Below are 23,655 nucleotides of genomic sequence, written 5' to 3'. Positions count from 1 at the left end.
ACCTCCTGCAGAAACCAGGACCCTTGGCTGCATTTCTGGGGCATTGTATTTCTCCATGGAAGGTGAATATCTCATGTTGCTGGGGGAGTGGAGAAGTGCAAAGCAGGAATTCCAAAGTTCCAGTGAGCAGGGTCTCACATCCCAATAAATCCCTGCATTTACAGAGCTGCAGGAACGGCCAAGAACCAGGGATCTCCACATCTCCACCAGCAGGGGCTGTGTGGTGCTGTGCAGCCGGACACACGGATTGGCTCCAGCCATCCCGGACCTGACTGGACGCCGGGAGTTTTCCACTCCTGCTGGAAGCTCCTGCCCACCTCACCCCCCACTGCCGAGGCAGCACTATCTCCCGCATCTCCCAAGTGCTTCCCTGCTCCAGCCGAGGGCAGGAAGAGGAGAAGGACACCACGAGCACACAGGAAATCAGAGAGAGCTGGAAAAGAGCTCTCGGGGCTGGCCAGCCTCCAGGGCAGAGGGACACAGCCCTGCTCGGGAGCAGAGCCATAGGGCCCTTCACGGCCACCCCGTTTCACCCCACAGCAGCCCCGTTTCACATCCCACTGGAGCAGAACCACTTCACCTTCCCAGTTTTTGCATTCACCCCCCTCTCCCTTCAGCATCAGCTGCCGGCAGATGGGAGTGTGGTGGATTATTTAGGGAAAACGCCCAATAACATCACAATTACTTACCATAAAAGCCTGGTGCTTCCAATAATAGCCTAATGTTCCAGGCACCTGTCCAACAGAGCTCTCGTACCTGCCCACTGCAGGATCCGTATCCATCACTCTCCCCTGCAAGCACCTCGAGGTGCCACTGCTGCTCTGCCAGGCTCGGGGACGCTGTGTGCAGCAGGGACAGGGGCTGGAGGACCTGTCACCCCCACAGTGTCACCCCTTGGGGTCTGCAGAGAGTTGTAAACAGCAACTGGTGGGGAGGAGGCAATGCCAAACCAGGAATTCTCCTACAAATCAACACTGCCATCCCTGGAAGTGTCCAAGGCGAGGCTGGAAGGGGCTTGGAGCACCTTGGGGTAGTGGAAGGTGTCCCTACCCATGGGGCTAGAATGAGGTTGGTTTTAAGGTCCCTCCCAACCCAAACCATCCTGGGGTTCCAGGATCTGCCAGGCTTTGGCAGCTGCTGCAGCTCCAGGCCGGCCCCATGTCTCCTGCCGATGGCAGGTGACAGCAGCGGGGCCCAGTGAGCCCAGATGCCACTCTCACCTTTTGACACGGTCACCCTGATGCTGGAATGAGATGGAAAGGGACAAATGGTGCAGGAACAAAAGGGCTCAGAACTGTTTTTCTTGGTCAGATCCCACGAGCCCCATCAGCGACATCCGCGATGGCTTTTCCAGACCAGGCTGGGCAGCCGGATTTTGCTCAAGTGTTCCCAGGGAAAAAAAAAAAAAAAAAAAAAAAAAAAAAAACAACGCATCATGAACATGTGTCTTGCTGCACAGTCTGGCTGATATGAACCCAGGATTGTCCCGTAGCAAAGTTCTTTGTAGGCTTGGGAAAGAATGGAGGAGCAGCGGAGATGGTGTAACAGGATGTGGGCATCTCATCTCCCTGGAGCAGGAGACAGCCAGAAGCACTGGCACTCACCCAGCACTCAGCTCCAATTTGTTTGCACACAGGCTTTGCTGGAAAATTGCATCCAGCCGGCCAGTTAATAAAAATCATCCTCACAGAGCTCACCGGCAGCATTTGCTGAATGAGAGATGGATGCTAAATTATTCACTCTGCACCATGGGAGCCGCGGCGCTGGAAGAGGGAGGAAGATTTTGTGTTGTGCTGTCAGTTCTGGAGCACTTCATTCTCAGGGCTCTGAGGCTGCCATCTGCTACTAAATTCTCCACGAGGAACACGGGCGGGGGAAAGCAGGCAGCGCTTTCAAGCACTGACTGCTCATCGTACAGCAGCTCTAGAACACATTTTCGAGCAGTCATGAGAAGGAGAAATCCAGGGGGAAGTGCAGAGTGGAAGGGATAATGTGTCACTTAGAGGATTCCACCTACACAGATGGAGGAGAAACATCTGAAGGCACAAAATGCCATCCTGCCTCTCCTGTCTGCCACAGCTGAGCGGTCAAGGGAGAGGGCAGACGTAGCACAACCTTCTGGATATGTAATTGGCCTTCACAGCCAGAAATTTTCCCATTTCTCCAAGTATCCAGCTGTTTTCTTTGTCTAGTGAGCTACCTCTCAACCCTCCCAAATTTTCTTTTAAAAAATTCAGAAAAAAAATTAAATTAAAACCTTAGTAAGGTGCTCAGCAGGGAGATCCTTGTTCTCTTACACACTAGAATCACTCTGAGAGGAAATTTTTGGGAAATTGCTGTTGGAGACATCCATGGCCAGGTGCTGTGGTGGTAGTGTCCTGGTGGAAGTGCATGGTCATGAGGCTCTGGATGCCTGATCTGCGTTTGGGAGCTCACCCAGCCATGCTGAGCAGTTTGTTTTATCAGGAACAAGACAGAGGAGACACAGCAGAGCCAAGTGAGGCCCTGCAGGCAGAGCTGGGGAGGGAGATACAGCACCTTGGCTGGGCATGAAAGGCTCTGGGAGAACATGAGAGGAGGAATCAACAAAAATCAGCCAGGAAAACAAGATCCCTGATTTGTTCCAAGACTCTCAGAATTGAACACCACAGATTGGGGGTTCAGTGAAGCTGGAGCAGAGGGCACCATGGGATTCCTGTGTCTCTGACATGGTCCAGACAGGAGAGGTATGAGGATGCGACCTGTGGGTTCCCCACAGAGCATCCCAACTCTGCAAAGAACCCAAACAACCACGGGAAAGCCACGAACTGAAAGCTTCTTCCCTTTCATGCCTTTTCCCCCCAGGCCATGTCCCTTTCCCTCCAGCAGGACTCTGGGATCAGAGACTGACGCTGCACACAGAGCGGATGACGGAGATGGAAAATCCAGCTTAAGTTCACCAGCCTGTGCCTTGGGCTTGAAGCATCCACATGCTCAGGAAGACAATTCCTGAGGTGTCTGCAGCCTCCCCTGCCCATCCAGACTGTGGGAAGTTGGGTTCCCATGATACACAGGATGCCCTCTGTGTCCCTCCCCAGAGCTCCCAGACTGGGGCTGAAGGCTCTGGGGAGGGCTATGGTGGATCTGCTCTGGGAGACAAGTGTAGGCCATGATCCAGCCTCCATCCAGCAGGGAAAGCTCCACAGATTCCCTTGTCCTTCACTTCATCCCTGACAGCCTCCCATTCTGCTCCTTTAGCACAGCCTGGAGCTGAGGACCGGCATCACAAACATGACAAAAGTCAGGAGAGGGAAGGGCATGAGAGGAGAACATCTGAAAAAAACAGAGGATTTTGGGAGGAGATGCTTAGTGTGGTACCAAGGCCACAACTCTCACCAGGACATGACCCAGACACGGTGTTCCACGAGCTTTACGGGTGAAGCTGTTGATTTTCTTATCCTCGTGCACCACATTTCCCACTGGGAGCCCCTGGACACAGGAAGGACCCACTGATGGGAAGGGCAGAATGTGGTTCCCTCCCCTCAGCACCTGTCAGGAGTGCCTTGACCCTTCGGACACCATGGCTCAGGGAAAAGGCCTCTGACACAAGCTCAGATTTCCAGCTGTCTTAGACCCTTCCACCTCTCCCACCTCATCCTACTCTGGAGTATGGACTGCTGATGCTGCTTCCTTTGTATCCTAGCCACTTTCCTGGTGGAGAAGGGATACTCCTGCACAGCCAGATGTTCACTCTCCACCTCTCTCTCTTTCCAAAGGAGCTCTTTCTCTGTCCTTAAGGAGCTGAGGGACATTCAGCAGGAAGGTGAAACCCCACAAAATTCCAACTGATGCAGCCCATGGAGCCACTCTCCCAGTGAGGCTCTCCTGCTGTCACCCTGGGACAAACAAGGACATTCTCCGTGTTGATTATTCCCTAGCACATCCAACTCACCCAGCCCACTTCTGCCCCTCGGAAGCACAGTGGGATTTCATCCCCAGCCTTGGGGGTGTTGGTTTTTAATGCCTGCGTATTTATTTTTTGCCATTGCCCAGACCATTCCAGACCCCGCTTTATCCCCTGCGCTCTTTGACCCTCGCATGTCAGGAGTTCAATCTGGGACGTTCCACTCTTTGCCCCCACTTAATTCTTTTTGAGATGCTCAGCCTTTGAAACCTGGTGCCATATGCCAGTCCCAAAGAGTCCTGATCAATACCAGGGGACCACGTCGCTGTGACCTTGCAACCTGCCCCAAAAAGGGCAGAGGGCAGAGCCCAGGGTTGGCCATGTTTTCATTACAGGGTTTGTTGGAGGGGGAAGGGAGAGCTTTTCTTTCTTGCTTTCTTTCTGTCTTTCTTTTCACAGACATGGCCCAGCTGGGACACTCCTGGCTGCCCGTTCCCTCCTCTGCCTCGTTTAATGACAGCAAGTGCCAGAACCACCAAAAATCAGGGGAACTGATGAGATAAATTATAAAAATCAGGAGCACATCTTTCTGTAAGAAAGGAATTGCTCCTGCCTGTGCCTTTGAGAGAGCTGGCGTGTTTGAGGGTGTAAAGTCTCACTGCAATGGAGGAACCCATCAAAGGCCCCTGAAGAACCCTGACAGGAGTGCTCAATGCACCTGGTTTCTCTCCCCAAAACTCAACCCCTTGTGTGGCCAAGTTTTATTCCAAGGAAGGGGTCCCTAGTGAGGTTCCTGTCCTGCCCCAGGTGACAGGGAATGGTGGGGATCCTTCAGTCCCGTGCTGGGGCTGTGTGAGCTGGGATGTCTCTACGTCCCTCAATTTGAAGGCCACTCTTTTTTCGGGCCCAGACCTTCCCCATGCTATTTATTTTCTCCTTTTCTCTGTTCAAAAGGTACAGCACCTGCTTTCTGTCCTGGCTGCTTTCATCTTTGGAACAAGGAGAACAGATGAAAAGGGAAAAGCAGGTGGTGTCTCCTTGGGACAGAAGGGCTTTGATGGGGCTGCTCGCAAAGGGAGATTTAACCCAGCTTTACTTTGCCCGGGAGGAAAACCAGCAGTGAGGTTCAAGCCAAACCGTTCCTCTGGGAGTGGGCAGGGACCAGGTGTCCCCAGGATCTTCTCCATTTGCTGCTGTGGGTCCCATCCACACAGTCCTCGCAGAGCAATGGCAGGGCCAAGCTGGTGGTGCCAATGTCCCTGTCTGCAAGTCACCAGGACACCTCTTCCCTTGGGGGGACACGGTTCCCATGGGCAGAGACCCTTTCCCTCGGGAAGACGCTGTTTCCTGTGGGCAGAGATCTTGCCTCATGCTGATATCCATAGCCAGGATAAATCAACTCCCCAGCACAAGCCCAGCCCTCCAGAGGGTGCAGGACAGAGCGTGGTATTGCCACAGGCCCTCGGCTTGCCTGGGCCCCTTAGCACTGAGCTCATCAGCCAAATCCCTTCCAACCTCCTGACTCAGGGAATGGTCCCACCCCGAGGCTGCCAGAGCTCTGGGAGCGTTTGGACAATGCTCCCAGGGATGGTGGGTGGGATTGTTGGGGTGTCTGTGCAGGGCCAGCAGTTCAATCAATGATCCTTGTGGGTCCTTCCAGCTCAGGGTACCCTATGATTCCATGATTCTGGGATGTCCCCTTGCCCAAGTCTGCAGGGGGAAGCTGTGACCCTGGCTCAGCAATGGAAAGGCCAGTGGGTGATCTGGGATTTGCTGCATTTTGGCTCCTGTTGATGGTTTGACCCCAGGGTTATTCTGGCAGGGCTGTGCACACCAGACCTCCCACAAGCTCCTTTCTCCTCACCTTTGCTTCTAGCCCTCCACAAAGGCAGGGACTGCAGGAGCTCTGCAGGAGCTCAGTCCCATCAGGAATAAAAGCACTTTTGAGCAACCCTTGTAGTTTGGGGTCAGTGGCTTCTGCAGAACCCTCTTAGAGGAATTTTGGGGCATTTTTGAGCATAGATGTGCTGATGACTCAAATCCTAATGACCCAAAACGTATGGGGTGAGAGCAGCACACCCTGGTGTGTCTGGGGCTGGAGAACCAGGAAAACCCCCTCTTGCACTGGTCTGTGACCGAGTGCTGCCCAAGGACAGCACCTCATCCTCAGCGTTCCAGGTGGTGGGGGCAAGGGCGGGCGATCCCCAGATGGAGGGCACTGCCACACACCATCCAATTAACCCTTCTGGCAGCTTCCATTAAAAATAAAGGGGCCTCCAAGTCCCTGCTGGAGTGGCCTATTTTACGTGAGCATCTCCTTGGCTTTGCCTCGGCGGACAGAGTTTGGGAGGCAGTTATTTCAGGAAAGGGACGCTATAGATAACTGATCTGCCAGCCAGGTGTCATGTTCCTTCATTTATTTTCAATTACTTTGTCTCTGGAGCTCCACTGAGAATTGCCTGGTGTCAATTCATTTGGTCACCTCCGTGCCTGCCGTGCCTCTCCGGAGGCGCTCTCCAGTGTGGTGTGATCCGTCCCCAGGGGAGGCTGTTACAAAACAGCTCCGCTTCTCTTTCAGCTCCCGCTCAGCCTCCAGGCCACACCCAGCTCTGTGCCCCTGCTCAGGGTCACCAGGGGCTCTGGGAACAGTGGGATGAGCAGGCAGAGCAGAGAGGTGTGTGGGTGGAAGATTCTATGATGGTGACAATGCCCAGCCTCTCACCTGCACAGCCCCTTCCCAAGTGCATCTGCCTGTCCTTACATGCAGGTGCCAAGGACCTGAACCTCCTTCTCCCTTGGTTCATTGCTCTGAAGTCCATTTTCCCCCTCAGCTGCTGAAGGTTGGGCCGATAATGGAATCATGGAATGGGTTGGATTGGAAGGCAGCTTGAAGATCATCTCATTCCACCCCTGCCATGGCCAGAAACACCTTGCAGTATCTCAGGTTGCTCCAGCCTGGAACACTCCCAGGGATCCAGGGGCAGCCACAGCTGCTCTGGGCACCCTGTGCCAGGGCCTGCCACCCTCACAGGGAAGAATTACTTCCCAATATCCCATCCATCCCTGCCCTCTGGCAGCTTATAGACATTCTCCTTGTCCTGTTGTTCCATGTCCTTGTAAAGAGTCCCTATCTCCCCTCAGAGTTCACCACCTTTAAGATGGAGTGTCTTCACTCTTGCTTTCACTTTGGGCACTTTTTACCTGCCTGAGCTGCTCTCCCAGTGTGATCCGAGCCATTCCTGGTGTGTCCCCTTCCTGCTGGCACTGCTGAGCTGGCAGGGCTGGTGACAGGGACTTGTTGTCAGCAGCAGGGCCAGCTCAGCGCTGACAGTGACAACAGCGAGCACCAAGAAGGGCATGATGTCATTTTCAGATCCGCTGGGAAGTTTTTAGCAGGCACGTTTGGAAAAAAACATCATTTCCCCATGAAAAAAGGGCACATTTGCTCTGGTTTCAATGAGAAAGAAATAAATAGAAAGCCTGGGAGTGACTGTCCTTAATTGATTAGTCATTTCTGCAGATGATAATTGCACATCAAAACTCTGAGATCCTATTGTACCATGCAAATGTCCTCATGGAGAGCAGCAAGGCACAGGGGAAGTGAATACAGGAAATAAATCCTTTAGAAGCTCCCCAGGAGGATTTGGACTTCTACGTCAGGAAAACAGTTTTGTTCTAGATGTGCCTTGAAGAAATATCCTGAACCTCAGGTGCATCCTAGGAGCAGAACACAGAGAGGAAGGAGGCCAGGGAACACCCTGGTGAGGGGTCTCCAGCCAGGGGAAAAAATTCCCACTTCAGACACCAGTGGAGAGCTTTGCAATGCTCTGCAGCTGCTGGCCCAGGGCTGGGACCCGGCCGGACCCCAGGATGCCCCTGAGCCCCGTGGCTCGAGCACCGGCGGCTGCTGAGGCCAAAGCGAGGTGGCCAGAGGAAGGAGCCTGCCAGTGACCGGGCTAAAGTGAGAAGATGGACCTCCCACCCCTGCTGGGTGTCGGGCAGCATCCCCAGTTTAGGATCCTTGGCCATTTTGTGCACAGCTAGTGCACGCCAGGGGGGACCAGGCTGTCCCCAGGCCCCGCTCGGGCCCACGGGAGGATCCCGTGCTCGCCCCACGGCCCAGCGAGCTGCCAGCCCTGCTGTCTGGCAGGGGAGGCTTGTAAGCATGACTCAGTCAGCCTCCAAAAGCAGCAGCGAAAAACAAGAATCTGCTGTGAGCTGCATCTTGATTTTTAAGCCAATCTCGTGATGTTTTGCAGGGCCAGAGTGTGGCCAGAGTAATATCCAGGCAGTGCTGAAACCCGCAGGCATTTTGGGTTTTTTGAAGGTGCAAACTGTCCTTTTTGTGCACACTGGGGTCCTGTAGACCCTCCTTCCTGCAGGGAGCAAATCCCCCATACCCCAGGGCTGCAATCACAGCACAGGCCACCCTCCTGAGCGGCTCATTTCTTGTCGGGGGTACTCCAAAGGCTCCTGGCTGCCCTCAGAGCTGTCCCCTCAACCTTGTGATGCCTCCAGGGATTCCTAAACCTCACTCTGCACTGAGCAGCTCTGAACAGTGGTGGGGCAACACAAAAGTGGCCCTTGTCTCTGCCCAGAGCAGTCTTGGCTTTGTGAGGCCAGAGGTGTCAGAGCAGAGGTGCCCTCAGCCCTAACCAGAGAACGACCATGGCCAAGCAGGAAAGGGTTTCTGATGGTGGAGAAGCCATTGTGCAAATCCCTCCAGCCTGAACTCCTGGCCCCTGGTCCCTACAGCCGAGGGTGACAGCAGGGAACTGGGCTAGACCCTCTGCCCCATCCCTCCCAGCTCTGCACACCCAGGTTCCTACAGGCATCACCTTCAGCACAAGTCAAAACCCACCCGTGTTTAATTAATCGTCTGTCTCCTCATCAGCATCCCTGAAGAAGCAGCACTGAGGATCCCCGGGGAGGCTGAATTCCCTGCTGAGCCAGGGCACATCCACCAGGCAGGCTCGGATCCGCTCCCCTCGGTGTCTGCAGCGCGGGGGGACGGCGGGAGCTCCTTCCCTCTTTGTAGTCAGCACAGAGAAATCGGCACTTTCAGGGCATGAGTCATCTGACCTATTTAGCCATCTTAGGAAGAGATGAATGACTCCTTCTGAGGGCTCCTCTCTCTCTCCTGTCTAGACAGCCAAGCTCTGACTGCAAACACCTTCCCCGGCTCTCCTGAGCCCGCCAGGCACCTTCCCGGGCTGCGAGGGATGCTCCAGCAGGCACGGGGCTGGATCACACCTGGGCGTCCTCAGGGGGATCTGAGCTTGGCCTGACTTCGCTTGCTCTGGGCAAGGGAAGATTTCAACACCAGGAAGGTGGAAATGCACTTCTGGAAAACATAGTCGGTGTCTGAGAAGGGTTTCACGGAGCTGAGCTTGCTCAGGCTGCGCTGGTCCTGGGACAGGACAGAACAGGACATTTCAGCTCTGAACAACCTCTGTCAGCCAAGGACAGCTGGGGTCTTATTCCAGGCTAAACCCTCTGGGTGGCTCAGAGCCCGAATTCACGGGGGTAGGTGCCATGGGGTGTTCAAGCCTGGGGAGTCTCTCCTCGTCCTCACGTGGATGCAAAACAGAAAATGACTGTGTAGTTCAAAGAATCGCCCTAATCTTAGGGGAAAAAAAAACCCAACAATTTTTGCAGGTTTTTTGTCATTCCTGGGACCATTGTGACTTCCTTCATACAGAAGGAAAATGTTCAAGTGAGCAATTAACATCTGTTTTGGATTACCATGGTCTGTAGGTCACTGTCTCACGTTGCAGTTCAGTTCCTGAGCCTTCCTCCACAGGACCACAGGAGAGAGACCCAGAGATGCCAGGAAATTTGGTGGCATGAGGACAAGGAAGGCTTGGGAAGGTGGCACTATAGGCACCAATAGGGCTCTAACACCGTTAACAGAAAGCTGCACATCTGGGAATGAAAGTGCTTGGCTCTGTCCAAAGGAGAGGGACTTTGGCACTGAAAGGAGCCAATGGGTGACAAATGGCCCGGTGCCATCTTTTGTTTGAAAAGCAGGGGAAGAGTGAGTCACAGCAGGGATTAGACTCACATCTGTGCTCCAGAGCCCTCAGGCAGATCCTGGATGCTGGGGATGAGGCGTTGGAACCGATTTTGGAAAGCAGGATCTGATACCAGCAATGCCACAGACAGGGAGAAACAGGGAACCAGCCTGGGAAAAGGGTTTGTGGTGAGAGATGTGGAGAGTGCATGGGTTTAATTCAGAACAGGGGTCGGGAATGCTCTTCAGCACAAGTTTGGCCTAGGGAAACCCTCCTAGGAAAAGAAGGACTTTTGCAGAGAGAGAAAACAGGTTCAGCGCCCAAGCCTAGGGGTAGGCACTGAAGCCAACAAATGAAAGAGGAATAATGGGGGTGCCACCAACCACGGGGTTGATCAGCCACCAAATCTGTGTGCAAGGGCCTCATGCTCTGGAGGTGCTGGGGGAAAGCTCCAGCAGCTGTGTGAAAGAAGAGCACCCGGGGAGCAGAGAGCCCTCAGGATGAGCATGTCTGCATTCTGGATGAGCAGGGCTTTGGGGTCCACAGCTCTGAGGTGTGCACAGGGAGCAGAGGCACCAGCCTGGCCCAGGAGCTGCTGGGGTGTGGCCCGAATTCCTCCTGGTTTGGGCTAAACCCACCTCCAAGGTGCCTTCAGCAGCTGCTGGGGAAGGAGCCAGGTGGCAGCTGCAGCACCTCCTGCAGAAGACACCCATGGCCCTCTGGCATCCCTCCTCTGGCAGTGGGAGAGACTTTGGGAGCACGTTGAGATGTCTGTGGGTGACTGAAAGCCCCAAGCACTCAGGAATTCCTTACCTAATCTCCCCCTCTTTGCTCCTGCCCTTTGCCACCTGAGCCAGCCCTTCCAGGGGCAGATGCAGCAGGGAAGCCCACACTGAATTTTGAAGGCTTGAGCAGCAGAAGACTCCCAGAGGAGACCTCATGGAAGCCAGGATAATCTCTCCAGTTCTCAGTCCCTGCCCAGCCATCCAGCACCCCAGACAAAGCCTGAGCCATGCCCTGACCACCATGGAGACAAGAACAAGACCACATTCAAAATTAATATATATTTTTATTGAATAGTTGCTCTAAGTGGGCTTGTGAAGCCACCCATAGAATCACTTCTTTCACCTCAGCAGTGGTTCTGTAACAGTTATCAGCTTTGCAAGAGAAGAAAACCAAACAGAAGAGGGTGCAGTAAAATAAATAGTTTTTTTTTCTTATCTTTAAAATAAACTTTTCAAATAAATACTTTGGTTTCTAAACTTTTTTTCCTCTTAAAAGGTACAAGAGTATTGTCAAAAAAACAGCCATCAGGTTATAAACATATATTATACCTTAAAGAAAGGAACTGGAATGGAGAGAGCCAGGGAGGGATCTTTACAGGCTGTACAGAAGGGTTTTGTACCCAGAAACCCGGGATGGGAGCCTTGGGATCCTGGGCCTGTCCTGTGGAGACCAGGGGGATCTTCCAAGGAGAGCTTTGTGCTGAGGACACCGGGGGAGGAGGAGGAGGATGAGGAGCTCCTGCCAGGAGATATCCCAATGAAAAGGGGGAAAGGGGCAAGGTGGGGACGGGCCAGGCTTGGGACTTGGGGTGACCTTGGCACAGAGGTTGTGGGACCTCCTGTCCCAGGCCCAGCTCTGGGGTGGGATAAGTCCTGCTCATGACAAAGCCCTTTGGGCACAGCAGGAGAGGGACCCAGAGCCTCCCGCTGCCCTGGCGGGCTGTGACCCCTTCCCATCCATCCAAAACCCCTCGTGCCTACAGTGCCCCTCTGAGGAGCCCCGGGACTGTGTCCTCAGGAGATACTTCTGCAATGTCACCCCAAGCAGGAGAACAGATCCCAGCTTCACTCCCAACGTGACTCCAGGAGTCTTGGCAAGAGATTCTGGTGCTCATGGGGAAATACCCAAAGCAAACTGAGCCCAAGAGGTCCCAGCTCAGGGTGGTTTGGGCCAACTGGATCAGAGAGTATCCCATGGGCACCATGGGTTCCTTGGAGGAGCCAAGGCTGAACTGGATCCCGTTAAAGACCAAGAGTGAGGTTTGGGGTGGGGGTCAGCCCTTATCACATCCCTATCACAAACATTTGACCTCCCAGTGTCTGAGCACTCCCAGCTTTCTCCAGCCTCAGAACAGCCCAGGAAAGAGCAACAGCAGTGGTGCTGGGAACAGGAGTTTAGGGCACAGTGGGTTCCTTTCCTGTGCCAATCCCACAGCAGCTCCCCTCAAACCCAGCTCACCCCTCTCTACCACACTTCAGAGCCGTTGCTAATCTCAGATTCCAGGCTTTGGCATCTTTTGGTCAACTGCATTTGTCCTCCCTCCATCAGGGTTCACCCCTGGGGATGGGCAGGAGTGAACTCAGTGGGATTTTATGGGAATCTGTGAGTCACAAAGAGCTTCCCCCTGCTCTTTGAGGCACTGATGTTTCTCAAGGATGAGTGGACAGCAAGCCAAGGACCTCTTTGGCCCTTCCACCAGGAGTGGTGGGATGGGAGGGACACTCCAGCCTGACCCCTCCCCATGACCCCTCCCCACCTTTGCTGGGACTGATTTGCCAGTGGGGAAAAAGGGACCAAGGGAAGCCTTGGAGGAAGCAAAAAACATCACAGCTTCTTGCATGGATGGAGCTTTGGACTCCTGGGTGGGAAAAGAAGGCTCTGGATGGGGAGCAGAGCAGGGGGAGCTCAGGTCCTGCTCAGCAGCTCCTGCATCCTGCTCCTTTGGCACCTGAATCTCTTTCCCTGCTCCAGTCTGCCCCCAGCCCTGCATGCTCTCTGGCAAAGGGAAGACAACAGCCCAGGAACGCTCCCTCACAATGCAGATCCATCCCCGTGGGAGAGCAGAGGGCTCCACATGTGACGCTCCCAAAAGAAAACCAAAAAAGACACGTCAGGACAGAGAGAAAACCCAATTGCTGGGACAGGCAGCTGCAGACAAACACCCCGAGCAGATGGGATCTGACTCATGGAGGGTGGGGCAGGAAAGGGGCTCCCAACCCCAACCAGAACCGGGGCCCTCTCCATGGGCAAACCAAACAGCCTGGAAGCCGAACTGGGGATGGAGCAGGATGGATCTGGTCAGAGGAGGTTGGGAAAAGCTCAAGGAAAGGATCTGAGCCTGCCCACAGCCTTCCCCACCATGGATGAGCTTGGTGAACCAGAGCTTTGGGTGCTTCTCCTTGGACAGCTTTTGGTGCTTCCCAACCTCGCCTGACTGCTGAGAGCAAGGAGGAGAAATGTGCTGAGGATCCCCAGCTGGAGTGGGCAGCAGGAATTCCAGGTGAAGCCATCTGCCCCCATGGGCAGGGCAGAGGCCAGCAAGCTGAACTCCTCCAGCCCCCACAGGTCCTGGATGTGGCTTTTGTGTCTGCCCTCGGTGAAAACAAAGCCCTGCTCTGATCCCACAGCCCTCGGTGCCAGCTGGGGCTCTTGTCCTCTCCATTTCCTAGAACCATGGAATCATTCCTGCTGGAAAAGCCCTCTAAGACCACTGAGTCCAAACACTAACCCAGCACTGTAAGCCACCACTAAACCATGTCCACAGCTTTTAAAATCCCTCCCCTTCTACATGTCCAGTTTTTAATGAAATGTATCCCCCAGATTTGTCATTTCATGGAGAGGAGACATTCCAGAGCCCTGGTCGTGCTCCTCAGCCCTCACCAGACTGTGGCACCATTCCCTGGTAGGAAGAGAGCTTCTGCACTGACCCAGAAAAAGCCCATTAGGTGGAGGGTCCTGGCAGTCCTGGCCTCCCCCCAGTTGCTGAAGGTCACTGTGCTGCTGCTGTGCCAAGCAGAGCTGGCTCTGGGGAGCTGATCCATGGACAGCCTTCTCCTCATCCCCCAGCTCCAGCACCTGGGGGAGGTCACCCCGCGCTCGCATGACTTGGGAGGCCGTGAAAATGATGAAGCTTCACATGTTGAGTCATTCCACCATCAGGAGAGGAAGCAATGAATTGCAAAGATACAGAGGTGGTAACTAAATTTACAAGTGGGATCCGTTTAAAAAGGAGGAGGAAAAAAAAATCAAAGTAGAGCAAGTTGGAAAATTCTGTTCATTAGTTTTCTTTAAAAAGTTTCAATGAACTGTTTCTCATTCTCATTCAAGGGAGACAGTTCCTCCAACCCACAGGGAAAAAGGGACCTTTTCTCCCTAAAAATGCTCTCTGGTTTTTATGAAGAAGGAGTTTAATCAGCACCAATAGAAGAGTGAACTGAGCCTTCCAAAGGAAGGAGACTCTGTGAGGAAGTGTCTCCCCACAACATCGCTTGCAAGTAGGGAGCCAAGCAATTATTGGCATAAGGATAAATGTATTAGCAATGCATTTTATGTTTGTTGCCACAGGAATGATCTTAGAGGGGTTCACACACCTACAGGGCATCTTCTGAAAAGATCATGGCCTTAAAATCCAATTGATTTCAGAGTCCAGGCTGGCCTTAGGGATGGACCATGCCCAGATAGGGCTCTGTCCTTTCCTGATGCCAGGGGATCCCTCTGCATCCAAAAGCATCATCCTGAGATACCCACAGATCCTTCCACATCCCTCCTCGGGCTCTGGGTGAAGTCAGGGAGAGGATTTCACTCACGTCCATAACATTCTCCTACACAAACCTCCCACCAGACATGGGATTCATCCCCCCTTCCCCACGGAGCCTGGAGTTCAATGTTTGGGTGCCATTTGAGTCAGGGGAGCCGGGCACAGCCAGCAGAGGATTTAATGAATAATGCTTCCAAGAGGGATGAATCACTCCCTGGAACCACTTTTCCCTGCAACAGAGGGAGCTTGGATCCACCACGATTTTTAGAAAGTGAATGGATGGAAAGAGGAGTCCCACAATGAGATTCCACTTCTGCCTCACCTCTCAGCCAGCACTGAATTCCACCCTCCCTGCAGTGCAGACCTTCAGACAATCTGTACACCTCCATTTCCCCCACTCCCGACAACCTGGGAGCAAAGGATCTGGGATTAGCAATAAACTGACTGGGAAATCATCTTTTCCAGCCTGTGCAAGTGCACCAGGAAGCCAAACCTTGTACCTGGCACCGTTCACAGCAGTATCATGAATATTATTAGTAATAGACCTACCCATACTAACGTCATATTTATATCTACAAAAATAGATCCACAGAACTCTACGGAAAGAGGCAGATGGGAGGAGGTGATGGACGGGCCCTGGGAGCTGGGTCTTGGAGAAGCCAAGGGATGTGTTGCATATATTCCTCCAGGAGCACCATTGCCTCCTCTTGTGCTCACACACCTGGGAAGGGGAAAGGCAGGCAGAGCCGAGCTCCAGGACACCATCCCGGCTCCAAACTCCCCCAAATGATGCCAGCGGGGTCACAGCCAGGAGCTGGCACTACACAGACATGGGGCTGAGCCCAGGACCACCAGGAGTCTCCCAGCCACAGCAACCAGTTGGGGTTATTATCATCCCAGCAGGAAACCTGGAGCCCTGACCCGGATTGCAGTGTCCGTCTGTTCTGCAGATGGCCCGGCCCAAGGACTGGCTCCAGGGCTGGCCCCAGGGCTGGCTCCAGCCCCAGCCCTGGCTGTCAGCGAGTGGCAGAACCTCCTCAGCGAGGTGAGGACTCAAAGGAAACTTGGCAGGCAGGGAAGGTCGGGGTCCCCAGCTTCAACACCCCCTCCTGCTTTCCATGTCCTTCAGCCCAAGGCAAGGTGACAGAAGCCCCGCTGGGGAGTCCCTGGAGCGGTGGCTGCTCATAGTTGGCTTTGCCATATTTTTTTAAAGTGAATTCAGTGCTGGTGGAAGGTACCAGATCGGGGTTCGAGCACGGAGCTGGTGCCTGTGGCATCTGCTGGGTGGTGGGATGGAGCCAGGCAGCAGCTCCCACCTCAGGCAGCCCTCCAAGGCCTGGAGAAATGAATGGCAATTTCCAAGCAGCTCCTTGTTCTCAGCCAAATCCCAGAGGGGACCTTTCCCTTGCTGCAGTCGGGCAGGAGAGAGTGGGCTGGGCTGCCTCCGATAGCTCCTTCCCCTGCCAGAAGGTTTCTAAAGCTTCCCACACCTTCTCTTCCTCTTTGAGATAGAAAGACATGGTGCCACCTCATTTTGGAGCTCGCTCGCTTCTCCCAGTGGCTTCCAAGACTGGAGGGAAGCCACTGCCACTGGTGAGACCCCTTGGCACCCCAGCCCCTTGGGGAAAGGGACCTGTGGCCACCTGAGGGGAGAAAGGCCACCTACAGAAAGTGCAGGAGAGGGAGAAAGAGAGGGAGGAGGGGTCTGGCTCCCGAGGGACTCTAGCACAGGGATGCACTGACCTGCATCTCCTTCCCTACGGATAAGGACCACAGTGTGGGACAGCTCCTAAAACTACGGAGAGCAGAGCCCTGAGGGGCCTCAGGTACCCTGGCCATGGGGGCAGAGTCCCAAGGACCCTCTGGGTCACATTTCCCTGTGGGACACAGCCAGGGAGGGCACCCTCAGCTCGCTCTGCCTCTTCTGTCTCTCTCCTGCATGTGCAAAACCACTGGTACCCCCCAGCTCAGTGCCAGCTCCCCCGGCCACCCAGCCGGGGCATCCCAAAGCCTGGGGGATCCCCCAGGTCACCCGTCTTAATCCTGGAACGTGATAGTGGGGAGGGAGGGGCACTGCAGAGCAGAGGGAGCCGAGGGAGAAGGGGGATGGAGGAAAGAAGAGGAGGAGGAGGAAGGGGAGGAAGAGGAGCAAAGCCCGCTTCTCCTCCTCGGGAGGGTCATACCGGCTTGTCCAGCGTTTTGGGGAAGGGCGTGCCGCTGGCCGAGGAGATCTTTCTGCAGACCGTGTTGGTGTGGCTCTGGCAGCGGCAGCCGGGGCGTTTCAGGCCGTCATAACCCCGCTGGCAAAGTTTCAGGCATCCCAGGGTGGGAAAGTAGCAGCAGAGGCAGGGCAAGAGGAGGGACAGGACGCTCATGGCAGCCCAGCGGGCGCAGCAGGAGCCCGGCCCGCAGGAGCAGGGGTCGTCGGCGCAGGTGTCCTCGTCGTCGGTGGAGCAGTGGTAGAAGAGCCCCTTGACGCAGCAGAGGCAGGTCCCGTAGTCGAGGAGGCTCTCGGCGGAGCAGAGGCAGCGCTGGTTGCAGAGCCAGCAGGAGGGCAGGCTGCGGGCGGCCGTGCAGCGCGGGCAGCGGCAGCGCCCGCACGCCTCGCACAGCAGCAGGTGCCCGTGCGCCGGCGGCGGCTCCGCGCCCTTCCGCGGGGACTCCTCCGCCTTCAGCTCAGCCCCGCGGGGCTGCGTCCGCACCAGCGAGTGCCCGGAGTGCGACGGCGTCAAGCTGCTCAGCAGGCGCTGCTCGGAGGCCGTGGTGCTCTGCGACACCGAGCTGGCCGTGCTCGAGTGGCTCAGGTGCGGCTGCAGAGGTGGCATCTGGTGCTGCTGGCTGTGGCTGCGGTGCAGGTCCTGGAAGGTGGAAGACGCCAGGCGGTCCTGGGACCACTCCTGCTTGTGCGAGGGCTGCGACAGCGAGGGGTTGGAGCGGGCTTGCTGGAAGCACGCCGCCGGTCTCTCCACGTAGTTGTTGCTGGCACGGATGGAGCGGATTTGGTCGATGGACAGGACCTGCTGGAAATCCTCGGCGGGTGGGTCCATGGTCTCGTCACAGCTGAGTTCAGCCACGCTGGAAGAGAGCTGCATTTCCAGGAGCCAGGAGACCCTGCGGCATCAGGGCACATCTAAAAATCCTAAAGGATGGGGCAGGAAGAGAGAAAATATCCCTGTTATGTCCATCCAAATCATTGAATCACGGACTGCTTTGGGACGGAAGGGACATTAAAGCTCATCTCATTCCAGCCCCCTGCCATGGGCAGGGACACCTTCCATTAGAGCAAAGCAGGACACAAAGGCTGGCTGGAAAACTCCAAATGAAACCATTTCCAGCAATCAGACCCAGAGTAGTTTTGTGCCTGGGAACACTTAGGCTGGACACATCCCAAGGGAAGGGCTGTCGGATCTGCCCCTCGACCCCGGTGGGCACAGTCTCTCTCCGTGCTTTTGAGCCTCTTGTGTCCTTCCAGAGGATTTCCCACCCCTCACCAGCACCTCCTTCTCCTTCCCCAGGGACACGTGCTGGCCCTCTCCAGAGGAGGGGAAATAGGAAGCAGTGACTGATCCAGAGGCATGACAGAGCTGGGAACGGCGTCTCCCTCAGAGCAGGGGCTCTCTCTGGTTTGGAGGTTCCCAGCACACCCTGAGCAGCCTTCTGCTCCCATTCCCTGCACACACCGGGAGCACTGGGATGGGAATCTGAACACAGATTCTCTAACTCCAGGCAGCAGCAGTAACAAATTAGAATCACTGAATCGTTGAAGCTGGAAAAGCCCTCTAAGATCAGCAACTCCAACCATCAACCCAGCACCACCACCACCACCATGTTTACCACTGAACCACCAAGTGTTGACCACCAACACTTCCAGGGATGAAATTGCAACTAATGAGCCCTATGTTTGGCCAAGGACAGGACTATCCCACAGACTCCAAGTCCTGGTGGACTGCAGCATCCCACTACCCCATCCCCAGCCCAGGAGCCAATTTGCCCCCATCAGGAGCATTGGGAAGGGCAGGTTTCCCTTCAAACCCGGCACAGACAGGAGGAAAGGCAGCCTTGGCACAGGCAAGGCCTGTCATACCCCTCACACCCCCTGCTGTGCCATTTGCCCTTGTTGTTTTCAGGACATGGCCCTTCCCGGGTGGCGCTGCTGGCAGCAGAGCCTGCCATGCCCAGGAACATCAGCACTGCTGAGGATCGTGGGATGGGGCAGGGGGGACTCCATGTCCCACCACTCCCCTTCCTGGCAAGCTTGACCCCATGGCAGCAGCTCCATCTCCAAACCTTCATCTGCCAGACCTCGCCAGGGAGAACCCTCAGTGGGGCTGGGAGAGGAGAGGAGAGGAGAGGAGAGGAGAGGGCACAGGAGCCACGGGACAGCTCCCGGCCCTGGGAGGGAGGGAGACACAAAGCTCTGCTCCGGCCACCTGCACACAGAGCTGCCCAGGAGTGCCCAGAGGATGGACATCACTCACTGCATGCCAGAGCCCACCACTTCCAGCCCAGATCTCCACGTGGGATACGTGCTTCCCTGCACAGCCAGCTTCCCCGGAACAGAGAGGACAGATCACAGGAGTGATCCCTCCATGCCACGGATATTGTCGCTGTGCCCGGGCCCGCAGGAAGATGCCGTTCCAGGAGGAAGCTCCCTCCGGCGTTGCCCATGCTCGGCAGGACGGGGTAGCTGCTGCTTTCAAGTAGGTGAAGGGGCGACAGGTAGAATCTGCTCATGCAGCAGAGAGAGGCAGAGGGAAGATTGATTTTCATTAGCTAGGCTGACCTTGAGGAGCAGGGAAAAGCAAATGCAACTTACTTTGACTGTTCGAGCAAGATCTCGTCTCTCCCATCCCCCTCTCTGGAAAGACAAGGTAACTGATCTGCTCAGATTTGGGGTTTTCCCTCCTCCATGCAATTCCCCGTGTGGGAAGATGCAGACAGTGAGGAGTCGCTCACCCAGGACACCCACAGGTGATTTGGGTACCCTTTTCTTTCACAGCAGTACCAAGGGGAATTAGGAGGGCATGGCTGATTCGGGGAAGGTTTGTGAGATGGGAACAGGCCAGAGGCAAAGCTCTCACAGCTGTCACCTGCTGCCACCGAGCTCCTCACCTGGGAGGATCTTACCAAAGCACAGGCTGGGGACATGAAGCCCCAGCACCCCCCTGAAGAGGGAGGGCCCATCTCAGCCTGCAGCTGGGACTGTGCAGAGGGGAGCAGGGAGCAGCCTGAGAGCATTCCCACATCCCTCATGACCCAGATCCTGTCGGGATTAGATCGTTCAGGGAATGATGCTGGTTCCACCTGGGAGCAGCTGCTCACACCCGGGGTCCATCCCCACTCACCTGGGCTCAGTACTTGGTCATTCAGACTTGGCCAGTGAGATGACCCCTGTGGGGGTCCCAGGGGCTCCAACCATGGGGAGCACCAAAGGGAGAGAGCCCACAGAGGGTCCTGCAGCCACAGAGCCAACAGGGCTGCTGGCCCAGCACAGGCAACCCAAATCCTCTTCTGAACACCTGGAGCTCAAGAGGCACGAGGAGACCCCTGAGCCAGGCTGGGGCATGAGGGACAACGTGAGGAGGAACGGAGCCCGGGGGACACAGCCAGAGAGGAGCTGGCCATCGGCTGTGCCAGACACTCCAGGTCTGGGGGCAGGGCTCAGACACAACATCTTGAGAAAAAACAGATCTTGGGAGCCCCCTCAACACTGGACCAGGGCCCAAATGCCCCCAGAGCTGTGATTCCAAGGTGCAGGGATCAGAAAATTACCTAGACTTACTGGCTAGGGGGGATGTAAACGTCCCTGTGGGAACCAAGGGGAGCTGAAGAGAACATCTGTGGGTCCTGCAGAGGGGCTGAATGACCGGAGCTGGGACCCCGCTTCTTCCTCCTCCCCCACCCCGGAATAGCCCAGTGCCCCCTACTCCCTCGCAGCCCTCCCTGCTCCAGTCTGATTCCAGGGCTGCAATCACTCCATATCGCAGCCCCACTGAGCTGAGCATCCCCGGGGCTCTGCTGCACCCCTCCCTGCCTACCTGCCCACCTGGGGGGCCTGGGGCAGCGTCTCCCCAGCCTTCTCCTCCTCACACCCTGCCTGCCAGGCGGGCACGCCAGCGCCGGAAACCGGGCCAGCTTTATGGCCACCACCAGCCTCAAACATATAAAGTTCGTGTGATAATGGGCCAGAGGAGGGATCGTAAAAGCAAATTATTTACAGGCTGGAGGTGGCTGCGAACCGGGGGCAAGCGGCTCAGGGCGTCAGGTGGGAGAAAAGGGACCCCCTCGCCCTGTCTGGGTGCTGCGGTGTGGAGCGAGGTGCTGGGGGGAGGCTGAGCCCCCGGTCCCACTCAGCGCGCAGCCCACGCGGGGCTCGCACCCGGCACAGTCCCGCAGCCCCTCCACGCACAGACAGCCCCCGTGTCCCCGCGATTCCCGGGCACCGCCGCGCCCGCAGCCCGCTCGTGTGCGGGACAACTCACAGGACAACCCACGCGTGACTCGGACCCACACGCGGCCCCAGCCCCACCGCGCGCACCCCACGCGTGTGCAGGACCCAACCCCCACCGCACGGAAACGCAGCTTCCTCGCACAGCCCGTGCGCATCCAGGGACCCGCGTCCCTTCAGGAACGGCCCACGAGTGCCCGGGACCCCCGCCCGCTCGGCCCACGAGTGTCCCCCCGTCGCGCTCCGCCGCCGTCCCGCAGCCCACGCGTGTCCGCGCCGGGCGGACTCACCCCGCAGCCGCCGCCGGTCCATCCGCCCGCGGAGCCCGAGCGCGGCGGGGGCAGCCCCGGGGCGGGGGGGGCCGCGCTCGGTGGGAATGGGAGGCTGGGCGGAGGGAGGAGGAGGAGGAGGGATGGAGGGAGGAGGGAGGGACCTGGCGCTGCCCGGGAGCATCGCGCTCCCCCTCGCTCTGCGCTGCCTTCCCGGAGCTCTTAACGCTTTACCCAAGTGGCGTCATCCCGCTGAAATGGACTCGGCCCATTAGCGGCTCCGCAGAGCCCCGCAGCGCTCCCCAGGCGCCGCTGCCGCCCAGCCCCGCCGCGGGATGCTCAGCCGCTATTTAAACGTTTCCGTCTGCCCCGGGCTCCGTGTCCCTCCCTGCGCCCCCCGGGTTGTCCTCCCGCACCCCGGACCGGTGTTGCCCCTGCGCCCACCGGGACAGCCCCCCCCGGGGACACAGCAGCATCACGGGATGGGTCGGGGTCAGTGTGACACCGGGGGCAGGTCCTGTCGGGCTGCTCCGCAAAGGAGCCGGCAGCAATCAGGATCCATCACCTTGGGTTTGATCCATAAATTGCCGCGAAACGGCCTCAGTCACCTCATTAAATCATGGAAAAGGTGGGAAAAGACCTCTAAGGTCATCGAGTCCAACCTTCTCCCACCTCACCTCTTCCCAGGAGGCCCCCAGGACAGCCCAGGTGCCATCCAGCTCCAGCACTTCCCAAAAGTCCAAACCCACACCTGAATTAGCCCCTGCAGAGAGACACTCGGCAGAGAGGCTGGAAAGCAGCTTTTCCATACTGAGACCCACAGAACCAGCCCACACACATCCCACTCTCCCAGAAACAAAAAGCTTGGACTCAAGGTCCAAGCAGGACCTGGATCTTCCATCCCAGAGGTTTCCCCAAGTCGCTGCATGCTTTTCCCAAGTCCCTTGCTTTCCTGCCTGTGGCTCAGGAGCACCAGGGGTCCTTGTGACACCCCTCACCCCCATTCATTGTAAAGTAGACCTGGCCTGAGAGTCCCAAAGACACAAGGCCGCGCTGATGACACTGGACGTCACCTGTGAAGCCCAGCAAAGCCCCCACCCTCTCTCCATTTCCCTCGACACTTCCAGGGTGATCACCCATTCTTTCTGGGAGTGCTCACCAGGTGAGCAAAGTGATCGCCCCAGCTCAGGGAGGACTCAGAATCTGTCTCAGACATGTGAAGATGAAACCACCAAGCCCTCAGCCTCCCCCCCGCCACCAGGTGCACAGCAGCACGGGACCCCCTCAGGGTGGGCAGGTCCCCAGGCTGGATGGCAAACACAGCGTCTGAGTGTGTGAAAGCAGGATGGGGACAGAGGGGAAGAGAAGGACCTGGAATAAGAGTGATAAATCCAGCTCTGCTGCTTGTGGCTGTAACAGATGGGGACAAACTGGGACGATCCCACAGACTTCAGGGGCTTCCTCCCATCTGATGCCAGCAGAAGCACTGGAATCCCCTCAGCTGGGGCCAGTGACTCCACTCTCCCACACGGTGCCCAGCTGAGCCTTTGCAGTCTCATTTTTAGGCATTTCTAGGCTGGAGATCTCTATCTCCATGGGATGCCACCAGGGATGCTCCTCCAGGAGTTTCTCCAGGAAGAACGAGTCCCTGACAGCATCCCTCATCCTCGGCTCCAGCTCAGAGCCTTCAGGCTGAATCCCTCTGCGCTCCCACCGGCCCCTCCTCTTCTCCCCATCGCCCTCAGTTCCGTCTTTTAAAGCACAGAATGATCCGAGTTGCCCAATTCCCAGCCAACTGGCTGAGAGCACCTGACTCCCGGGAGCACGTGTGATGTCCTCCCTTTCTCCCAGCCCAAATCTCTCACTCCCACCTTGAGGTGCTGGTGATTCAGGCTTCCCTCGCTGGCTCACAGCATCCCAGCACAGCCTGCGTCGTGCTCAGCCGGCGCCGCTTTATTCCTCACTCGCTGCCGAGGGAGGGCCAAAAAGGCATGAATGCAGAGCTCCCGGGAGGAGTGGGAGGGTGGGAAGCGCAGGGAGAATAGCAGTCTCCCGGTGAGTTATTGACCACGGCACCGCTGGAGAGGAGGGCTGGGAACCTGAGTGCACTTGCAAAGCAGGAAAGTTTAGAGCCTCCCCCAAAGAAAGGGTCTGGTATGGAGCCCCCCTCCTTAGGAGGGGTTTTGGCTTTTGGGAGAGAGATGTGGTTCTTCCTGATGAGCATGGGAGAGGAAGGTGTGAGACTTTTGCAGGTTTCTGGCCACCTCTCCCCGTGTGGGGGGTGTGGGAGCAGGGACTGAGCACCCTTCCCACAGCCCCCACTGTGCCCCACACCTTGCACAGCCCCTGCCTGCACCCCACCCCAGCTCCTCAGCTCTCCTCTGGGATTGCTCCCACTCCTCATCCCAGTGGAAATCTGCCACCTTGAACACCACTGGGGTCCTGCCCAAAAGGATGGGGAGAAGCAGCTCCTGGGTGTTCCATCTCTGTTTGAGGCT

The 23,655-nt window shown here is 56.5% G+C and overlaps 1 protein-coding gene across 5 annotated transcripts; it reads right to left on the bottom strand.

The window, feature by feature from the left end:
• Positions 1-10,946: 10,946 nt before the first annotated feature.
• Positions 10,947-23,224, bottom strand: SPRY3 (sprouty RTK signaling antagonist 3). Of its 5 annotated transcripts, XM_041484549.1 has the most exons (3): positions 21,179-21,254; positions 18,919-19,166; positions 10,947-17,579 (listed from the first exon to the last, which is right to left on the bottom strand). In XM_041484549.1, exon 3 carries the CDS (start codon positions 17,530-17,532, stop codon positions 16,618-16,620), a length of 915 nt encoding a protein of 304 aa, XP_041340483.1. In that variant the 5' UTR covers positions 17,533-17,579; positions 18,919-19,166; positions 21,179-21,254; the 3' UTR covers positions 10,947-16,617. The 5 variants fall into 5 exon arrangements, with proteins under 5 accessions (XP_041340483.1, XP_041340486.1, XP_041340484.1 ...); XM_041484552.1 differs by lacking the exons at positions 18,919-19,166; positions 21,179-21,254 and adding an exon at positions 23,029-23,224; XM_041484550.1 differs by lacking the exons at positions 18,919-19,166; positions 21,179-21,254 and adding an exon at positions 21,392-21,501.
• Positions 23,225-23,655: the final 431 nt, after the last annotated feature.

The sequence above is a fragment of the Pyrgilauda ruficollis genome, unplaced genomic scaffold (genome assembly GCF_017590135.1).
Source record: "Pyrgilauda ruficollis isolate IOZ18807 unplaced genomic scaffold, ASM1759013v1 scaffold67, whole genome shotgun sequence".
In the NCBI taxonomy this organism is placed as follows: domain Eukaryota; kingdom Metazoa; phylum Chordata; class Aves; order Passeriformes; family Passeridae; genus Pyrgilauda; species Pyrgilauda ruficollis.
The sequence above is the reverse complement of the archived record's forward strand: the minus strand, read 5'-3'. Positions and strand labels throughout refer to the sequence as shown.

Coding starts and splice junctions, on each gene's coding strand:
- SPRY3 (XM_041484552.1), bottom strand. CDS start 17,532: ATGCAGCTCTCTTCCAGCGTGGCTGAACTCAGCTGTGACGAGACCATG.